Raw genomic sequence first — 9,903 nt, 5'->3', positions numbered from 1 at the left:
GAAACAATAATGTGCATAGGTTCCTGAATTCCTGTCAATAGGAATTTAGTGCATTAGCTGAAAATAATGACATTTTTCCTGGTTACTTTCAAATAACGTGTTGACACCCAAATGAATGGCTGAATCTTTTCAGTATCATTCTGATGTTTAAAAATAATAGAGTTCTGAGTGTGTTTATTAAACATACTGCTTCCCTCCACCCCCCACCCCCAAATGAGAATTTCTGTAATTTGTAATCTGATTTTAATGACAAAAAAAAGCCTCCAGTAAATAAGCTTGTCCTAGGACAGATGAGCCCAGCTGGATCTGAGGTCCCGGGAGCTGGCTACACAGTGGTCAGAGGCAGAAGGACTCCAAGTTCTCAGGGAGAATTGTGTTGGAAATCACACTGCTGACATGTTTTTTGATTGCATCTGTTCTCTGAGCTTTTCCTTGTCTCACCTGGTTGTTATTAACACGCGTGCATACACACACACAAGAAGTTCTGAAGCATTACAATTTGTTACATTTCAATGTTTTAAGCTGAATAACTAAAGTGTCCAAAATCTGGAAGTTCGAAAGTTTAGGCTTATCCTACAGCAGGGATGCTTAGTCAACTGAATATTAGTCATTGTTCCTGTTTTTGGCAACTGCATGTTAGTCATTGTCCTCAAATTTTGCACTTTGATCATAGTAAAAATTGCTGATAAGTGGGTTTTTGACTTGCAGGGCCATGCATGTCCTGATAGTCTGCCAAACCATACTAACAAAATTTACGGACTCACTGTAGCTGTGTGGTTAGAAGGTGGTCCACAAGAAAGCACGTGTGGAGGCAATAGCATGATGTTTGAGAAGTTCAGTTGGTACCGCCTTTTGCAAACTAGTGAAACCAAATGGATTTAATTAATTTCATTTTACATGCCTTGTCATTGGTACTGGGCATTTTTAAAGTAGAATCATTTTTAGAAGGCGCTTCTGTTAAAAACAAGGAAAAAAATCCCATTTAAATATTACTTGAAGGAACACCCTAGGGAACCACAAAATTTTAACCCTTACGTGATTTCACTGTTGACCAAGTAGCTGAAGAGCTGAGCAAAAGGGCTACGCGATCACTCGCTGTTAACACTAGTATGTGGGGGGCATAGCCAGGTTCATAGGCAAGAGATGTATGTATGCAGTGGCTCCTGCCTTAAGGGCCTTAAATTCAGGTGGAAACAGCATTAGAATAAAATAATCAAGTGCTGTGCTGTACTGGCCTCTGAGGTAACGTTGCCTAAGAGGTGACTCTACATAACTGAATACAAACCTTTCTCTGTTCTCCTTAGCTTCATCTCTCTGCTGTGAAACTGGCTGAGTTGCACAGTGATCTAAAAATACAAGAAAAGGATGAGCTAAGCTGGAAAAAACTGAAGGCTGAAGGGCTAGATGAAGATGGAGAGAAAGAAGCCAAACTTAGACGCAACTTAAATGGTAAGATATATCTTTGCAGAAGAGGGTTAGGGTCATGCACATGCATGGTTAGACACCTGTGTTTGTGTTTGAATCATTAAATAACTGTCTGTCCATCAAGACACTGAGCACAAGGGGTTCTTTGGAGGTCAGTACGGAGCTGCAGGAGGCTAACAGCTGATGTTGTCAGAAGAAGCCATTAAACCTTGGATCTCTGTGTCTTAAACTGTTAGACTGTCCACTGTGAGCTGCAAATTCCAGCTCTGCAAGTCAAGGATGTAACCAACCTCTCATCTTCCATACATCCATGGTTCTAATGTCTCTGTATCTTCTACTTTCCTGCAGTCATTATGACTAAATATGGAATGAATGGAAGGAAAGACTCTCAACTAGTTGATACCAACTACATTAAAGATGGTACAGAAAGCGATACGCTAGATGATCCAAGACTGGAAAAATTATGGAGTAAGGTGGGTAAGATTTTCAGGAACTGCAGGTTAGGCAATCAGTGTTTCTTCACTGAACTACAGCCTGTCTTCTGAGAGTCCCAAAACTTGAGATTGAATGGCTTTACTACTCTGGTTTTAAGTACTGGCCAAGCTGCTGTGCTCTGTAGCTCACATCAGTGTGCTGTGAGGGCCTCCCACCTGCATCCAGGTCACCAGGTGTGGCAAATTCTCTTTGCCACAGAAAACATGGTTTGCATGAAGGGTAAGATCCCGAGTCCACTAAAGACAGAGTTTTTCCTCAAATTTCACTGCATTTGTGATTTCCCTTTGTGTGACTATTAGGCTGTGTGGTCAAATACCTTGGCTGTTTTTTCCTGGGTTGATTCTGGACTTTTTAAAAAGATGTATTTAAAATAAAACTATTTCATAGAATGTTTAAAAATAAAATGTATAGTAGGGGTGTTAAATAAGGATTTTCCCAGATTGGTATTCAAGTGAACCTTTCCAGGATCTGCATTATTGCATTTAAAAGAAATAGGAAGTGTACTGTTTGTTTGGACAGTTAAAACTGGAAAAATCATAATCTTCATAACTGAAATAATTCAGGGTCTTAAAAATAAGTAGTCAGGTAAACCAAAGAACTCTTGGACCAGTCTAGTGCAGTGGTAGTAAAGCAGAGAAAAAATTTGCTGGGTTTTAAAATGTTGCTGTAACTAGATACAGCCCTGGGGAGGGACGTGATGTCATGTGCTTTGGGGAACAGTAAAGTGCATTAGATAGAAATATTTCCTAAGCAAAAAAGGGCTGGGGCTGAATAGGTATCAAAAACATCCACTTTTGATTGTGCAGTGCAGCAAACAAGTCACCAGATTTGTGGGCAGTGGTCCAACTGTCAGACCAGCCCTTCCCTAATTGCTTAAAAGCAGTCCAGCAAGGAACAAATCACTGCAGAGCCAATGCACAGCAGTGATAACATCTTCACTTGCCAGTGCAGTAAAATTAAGTAAAGACTCTGCTTAATATCAAGCTGCATCCCTCCTGCAAACAGTCCCCTTACAGTTACACATGGAGGTCCATGGCCCTTATTTCTGTATCAAAATGTTTCCCATAGAATAGGAATGACAGGCACTTTTCACTGGATACTCCGTAGCAAGTTTCGCTTTGTAAGTCTGAAGCAAACTTCATTTTGAAGTGATTAAAGCCACCATACCGTTGATGTCTATATCCTGCCCTCATACTAATGTAAAGGGGTTTAAAACAAATGATCGTAAGGGAAAGCTGGACTTAATAATTTTCTAAATGTGGTGGGAAGTGTGAAGAATTTTTGGCAGTTGAGTGCACTTAAAAGCACTTGGCCTGGGAAGCATAATGAACTCATGTCTCTTTCAGGCCAAGACCTCTGGGAAGTTCTCTGATGAGGAGTTGGATAAGCTTTGGCGAGAATTTAAACATCACAAAGAAAAGATTCATGAATACAATATTCTGCTGGAGACTGTGAGCAGAACAGAAGGTGCCTCAACATTTCTCTGATGTTTCGAGATCAGTACTACTCTCTGCCCATTGCTTCCATTGTTTCCAAGCTTCTTTGAAACTCCTGAAGCCTGACATTTCTGTCAGAACTGCTTGCGTATGCTGACATTTCCAGATACTTGCTGGGTTTAGTTCCGAATTAGCTGCCAAAAATCTTGTCAGCTAATGGAAATGTTGCCATTTCAGTTTTTTGATCCTGCCTGTGTTTCAAGCAGGGAAGACACCACCAGATTAGCAGTATTGGCCATAGTAGTTTACTGGGAATTAAGCAGCAAGCGTAGATCCAGTGCTGAAAAATGTGGTCCTGAAGCCTGCAGAACATGCATGTTTTATCTCACCAGCTGGGAGCCTGGGAGGATATACTTGAATATTTTAGGCACTGAGCCTGAGGTGTGTGAAAGCATCGAGGATCTGAAACCAGCTTGCTGTACTGAGCCTAGCTAAAATTTAGAGCCAAAGGATTCTAAAGCTTATAGGCACTTGGATGTTTGCATTGTAGAGTCCAAGCTGGAAGCTGCTGGAAGTCATTTCAGTATCAGATGTCCTGATTGGTTCATGAAGGGCCAAGGGAGGAGGGCACAGGACTCATCAACCATCCCTGTCCCGTTTCCTTGGGATATTGCTAACCTAGGAAAAGAAGAACATTTCCTTACTAAAATCTTGGCTGGTGGCCAGTAGTAGTTAAAAGGCATTTCTGTAATAGCACCATCCAGAGCACTGAGGGGTATTGATCTTAATATTGACCTGCAAAAGCAATTACTGCCTCTTAGAGTGTGATGTTGATGCTTTATTTACACTCAGCTCAAACGCTAAGAACTTGGCATCTTTTATCCACCTCAGATTTGAGGGACTTGGGGAGCTTTTGACATACTGGGATAAGGCCCACAATCAATAACCCTTTTCTTCTTCAACAGATATCCACAAAAATGTTATCAACCCATCTGAAGAGAACCTGGTGAAAGAGGAGATCTTGCACAACAAACACAGAGAACTCAAAGACAAGCTAAGAAGCATCAATCAGGGGTTTGAGCGTTTGCGTAAAGTCAGTCACCAGGGATATGATGCAACCAGTGGTATGACAAAGTGGGTTTTATCCTTATTTGGGATTAATTTAATTTAATTTTAAAAACATCAGTGGGCAAGTAAGAAGATGGAGTCACTGTATCACTGTACATGGTGTGACCACAATGGGCTGAAGAGATAGAGCCAGCCTGTTCTATTTAGAAGCCAACACTAGAGGCCTAATGAAGGGATAGGGACAACCTGTAAAGGGGATAGTTCTGCCTTCCATTCCCACATGAGAAGGGATATATCGCCTTCAGCCCCAGGAGGGCAGGTAAATGAGGCAACATGCAGGACCAAGTAATGGCGTTACTCAGTTTCCTGTGGGACTTTCTGCTTTTTAAAAAACATTTGCTACAGCAATACCATAGTTTCAAGTTAAGTACTTGGACTTTTTCTCCCTTTTCATTTGAATAGACCTATTGGTAATGTAGTGCTTAATATATCGGTGTGTATGTATGTGAGAGAGCATGCTCATCTTGCCCAGAAGCTGGGCGTGAAACCATTGTGTCCACATTTTCAGTCAGTGGTATGTGTTTGTTTAGAATTTGAAGAACCAAGAGTGATTGACTTGTGGGACATGGCCAAATCAGCCAATTTCACTGAGAAAGAACTTGAATCTTTTCGGGTAAGTAGAATTCCAGTTACATCTTTTATGGAAAAATACTTTCCCACATAAAGAAACATTTGCTGTTGCTCTGAGTGCAGCCATTCCTGTACTGCTCTTCAGACACCATAAAAGAGAATCAGGTGTCTTTCTTACTGTTTCACATACATGAACGTGAATGTTACTAGTCACATGCATGGGTTCTGTTATAATCTGCAAAAGGAGAATTCTGAATCCTGTGAAAGCAAGCGTTGTAATTTTAAATGCTTGAAAGATCAGGCCCTGCTTGTTTGTTTCCAGTGCACCGGATTTCCCTCTCTTGCCCAGTGTCTTAAGGTAATCACTTCTTTGGGAAGCAGTGTACTTCATATACCCAACAATTTCACTCTGATGCCCACCTAACTTGCCATGTTGGAGCAGTGTTGAACCCACACAAAAGTACCACAACAAAGACTGCTTTTCAAAGAAATATTATAGAAATTAATTCCTGTGGGGTTCATACTGGGATTTTTTATTATGACTGTTATTCAAATTGCATTGAGAGGGTTTTTTTTTCCTATGACTGCCCGTTTTTCAGAATAGATTTTAATTGATAGCCTGGAGAAGTAACTCTTCAGGACTTGTTCATGGAATTGCATGTACTTACAATGTTGTCTTACCCTCCAAGTCATGGCAAGGGACACCTTGAGCTTCTTTTCTGGATAAGGTAGACAGAGAGTTGTAACTTCCTGGGATGGGGGTTGAAAGCTGTCTCTTGGATATCAAAGATCCATCTTAGTTCTCTTAACTCACATGCAGCCTGATTCTCATATGAAGCAAACATGGTAATTACACTGATTTCAGTAGCCCCGCTTTTAGGGGTGTCAAAGGGAAGCCTGCTAAGTCTGCAAGGAGGCTCTGCTGACCTCAGTGGGACATCTTGGTCAGGACTGTACAGTTGCGCGAGAGGTAAATTTGGCCTTCATATCTACTGCAGTGAAAAGGAAAAAAGCAGTTTCATAAGCAAGAACACATACCTGCTTATTCACTTTACTGTTCTAGTAGAGATCTTCATTCATGCAAACCCTGTTCACCAAACCAAACCTGTCTTGTTACTGTGGGTGCTGGGACATACTAACAAAAGTAGGACAGTAAGAATCACAGTGAACCATCTGCCTGTTCAAAATATCCACAAAAGCAGAATTAAAGAAATCATGTGCTGATCCCATTCAGCCTTGTTTGAGCAGCTGAAGTTACGTCTTCTGAGTGGCCACCGGAAAAAAACCAAAGCCTTCATAAAGCTTTCATAACAAAAGACACAAGTGCTGCTTTGCTGGGACGTAGCTGAGAGGAGCGGCTGAAATGATTTATCAGAGCAGTAAAACCGCAAGCTGAGGTCCTGAATGGGGTATGTAGAACAGGCTGGAGTGTTCTGCAGCAAAATGAAACTATTTTCTTGTCATAACAAGACCTTTGTTTTGTTGAAAACAAAATCCTTCTGCTTTAAAAACTGAAGATCTATTGGGATGATGGATTTTTTTTCTTAATTGTCCTGAAAGGAGACGAATTTTGTCATCCACCTGGACTGAAACAAACCAGTGACCAAAATTAAGTGGACTCTGTCAAACAGCGGGATTTCACTGTAGGGTCTGTCTGAGTTTTTGGGATCTAATACATAGAACTGCTTCCGTAAGTGGCATAACAGTTTGTACTGTTCATATCCTCGTCACAGAGGACGTGTCCTAAGACACAGAGAAACTGAATTTACTGCCTTGAAGTGGCAAAACAAGAGGATGCTTTTGAGGGTGGACATATTGCTCCTTCTTTGGTCCCCCTTGCAGTGTACCGGGTTATCTGAGGACTGTCTCTGATGTGTTCTTGAACGCGAAGTCTGGCCACTGTCCTTGGGACAAACTGTTAATTAATTCATCCTATTTCAGATTCATCATAGCAGACTGCATACCCAGAAAGCATTTAAGTCTGAGCAGAAAATAGCAAACCTAGGACCTGATTTTGAAAAGAAGCTTCTCTTAAAAATTGTCTGTTTCCTTCCCCCGATCCATTATTCTTACATATAACCTTTTATTTGGTATTTGCTGCTGTCATCTCCTACACCTCACAGCCACGAGCCTCTCCTTTTGAGGATTCTGCAGTGGGATGTTTTCAACACCTGCCTTCAAAGTTGGGTGTCTGGGTGGTGACGATAGCGTATTGTCCAGACATTCTTAAGAAGCAGGGAATTAATTGAAAAAGCTGTGAAGATGTGTGTATTTTGTCATCTTAGGAGGAGCTGAAACACTTTGAAGCAAAAATTGAAAAACACCATCACTATCAGAAACAATTGGAGATTTCGCACCAGAAACTGAAGCATGTAGAGGGAACTGGAGATAAGGATCATCTGAACAGAAACAAAGAGAAATACGCCATGCTGGAAGAAAAGACAAAAGAGCTAGGCTATAAGGTCTGTATAAATCCAGCGTACACACGTGTTGACAGTCTAATGCGGTAGTAGAAGGTATGTAGATTATCCAGTGCTGATTTTTCATCCAAGTTGAATGACTTCCAGAGGGGGAGTTAGAGGCCCACCTGTGCTCCGTGTTTAGTACAGGACATGCATAACCGGTTTTCATATACCTAATTCTGAAATGTCTGACGGCTCCCTGGTCTCTGCTCTTCCTGGTGTCACTTATACTGGGAGCAAAAGCTGAATGTGTGATATTGATAATTTGCTGTCTTACTAAAATTTGTTTGATGTGTTGTTGTTTTCCTGCTAGGTGAAGAAGCACTTGCAAGACTTATCCAGCAGAATCTCTCAAGGTCTTCAACACAATGAACTATAAAACCTCTTCATGGGATCAATCTATTAACAAGTAATGTGGGTTTTGGACTTGGATTTACCAAGGACTCCTTTTGAAATAGTAAAGGATTGAACAGAGTTGTCCTGTAAGAAAAAAATTTTTTGGCCCACTTAATTGCCAGTTTTGTATTTGCACTGCCAATCAAATGAAGTTATTAGATTATGAATTTCAGTTGCACATCTCGAATCATATAAATCTGACATCTGAATCAAGTAACAGCCTTTGAAATAAGCAGTCATGTGAACCCTCAGAGGATTCCTGCTAGTAAAAAAAACCCCACTGATCTGATAGAAAAAGTATTCTTGATCGCTGAAAGCCAACACTGAGGTTCAGGAAGCTAAAACAGAGGCTAGAAAAGTCTTTTATTTCAATGCTTTTTTTGAAGGTAACAGAAGTGTTTCTGCTGACTGAGCAGTGGCTCAGAGCTGCACTGAAAATGGATCTTTCATGTCTGAGGGGGAGGAAGAGCAAGGAGGGAAGAAGTACTGAGGTCAGTTTAAGCAATCTAGTTGTAGACTAACACATCTGAAGTTACTGAATGTACGTGCACAGTGATCTTGTTCATGGTTGCTTGGTTTTGTTACACTTAGTCATTAAAAAAACCCAAGATACTCGTGAGGCTTTTTTGTTTCTTCCTTCTTGTTTAGTAACCAGACCTGGGTTTTGAGACTGTTGCTTGTTCCTTTAAAGTGAAATTCACTCACGCATTAGTTTTTAAGACAGGAGGGTAGTTCTGCACCACGAGAACCTGTTCCTGTGTTCTGAACAGGCAGAAGGCTCTCTAAAGCAGCTTCTCTCTGAGCACGCATTCCAGTACAATCCCCAGTAATGACGATTATCACTTTCCCTGCCGAGACCAGAGTTTTCTGTTGTGCCTCAGAACCTTGGCAAACATTAGCCATCTGGGTTGACATTTTCTGTATTAATAATGCTGACCCTTTATTTCTTTGGAGTGTTTCACATGAAGCTGTTCCAGGAGCGAGGTTAGGGCGAAGGTCCAGTGCAGGTAAATCATTACAGCTGCTTGGTTAAGAAGCAGTACCTGCATCATCTGACAGGTCTATTTTCATCAGTATTTTCAGTTTTTGGAGGCAAATGCAGAAGGGAAATGTATTCTGTACTGTGTGTGGAAGGTGCAGGCTTCTGTATGTTCTTCAGTTTCCCCTTTGGCAGAGTAAGGGACAAATCCACGTGGCACGGGTCAGTTTGGTGGCTGTACTGTGGATGTGGCAAGGCCTGCACCGCTGGCTCCTGGGTGGGGGTTTGAACACATGCACCGAATGCGCTGGCAGAAGAAAGGAACAAAGCAAAGCACGGAGCAATTCCTGCTCAGCAGTCCTAGCTGGGTGCACAAGAACGGAAAGGCTTTTACTGAGCACGGTCAGATCCTGCTGCTGGGGGAAATCCATTGCACAAGGAAAAGCACCGTGAGTATCTCAGCCTGTGATAACGGTGCGCAGGGTGGCTGGATGCTCCGCGCGAGAGGGCACAGCAGAAAGCTGTGTTTCATCCTCACTGTGTGCCTGAAACAGTATGGTTGAAGAATTTTTGAAGAATTTTGGGATGGCATGGAGTGCTGGATTCACGGACACATAACCAGGGTGAGATCCACAGGAATTGTTGTCTCCAAGAGCAGAGCTGCTTCAGCACAGGCTGAAAACAGGTGGTGGCTGTACCCTGTCTTTACCCACCACACCAGGACGGTAATGGGGTTCTGAGGCCAGGTAGGCTGAACGCTCGGCAAGCGCTTCAAAGTACAAGAGACTGACAAAATATTCACGTGTCGCAGTAATTTAAAGTTGGGAACGAGTCACGGATCATCAGCACAGTCTCCTCACTGTAGTTATTTAACGTATCTGTTAATGAGTCATCAGGCCCAAAGATGGTTCACACAGACTTCACACAGACCTAGAGGAGAAAAAACAACAAAACAAGCAGCAGTGGTTGCTGCCCCTGCATCCACCTTCCCCCCGAAACCACCGGTAGCTAT

General features: G+C 42.0%; 1 protein-coding gene across 1 annotated transcript; it reads left to right on the top strand.

Moving 5' to 3' along the window:
• Nucleotides 1-1,304: 1,304 nt before the first annotated feature.
• Nucleotides 1,305-8,142, top strand: LRPAP1 (low density lipoprotein receptor-related protein associated protein 1; the record flags this gene model as incomplete). The annotated part of the gene is made up of 7 exons (XM_010158014.1): nucleotides 1,305-1,449; nucleotides 1,774-1,898; nucleotides 3,267-3,387; nucleotides 4,322-4,480; nucleotides 5,015-5,097; nucleotides 7,340-7,516; nucleotides 7,830-8,142. Coding segments are annotated over 7 exons (876 nt in total), but the record flags the coding sequence as incomplete, so codon positions are not given.
• Between the last annotated feature and the right edge of the window lie 1,761 nt (nucleotides 8,143-9,903).

The sequence above is a fragment of the Eurypyga helias genome, unplaced genomic scaffold (genome assembly GCF_000690775.1).
Source record: "Eurypyga helias isolate BGI_N326 unplaced genomic scaffold, ASM69077v1 scaffold21988, whole genome shotgun sequence".
Classification (NCBI taxonomy): domain Eukaryota; kingdom Metazoa; phylum Chordata; class Aves; order Eurypygiformes; family Eurypygidae; genus Eurypyga; species Eurypyga helias.
This window is presented reverse-complemented; position numbering and strand designations above follow the sequence as displayed.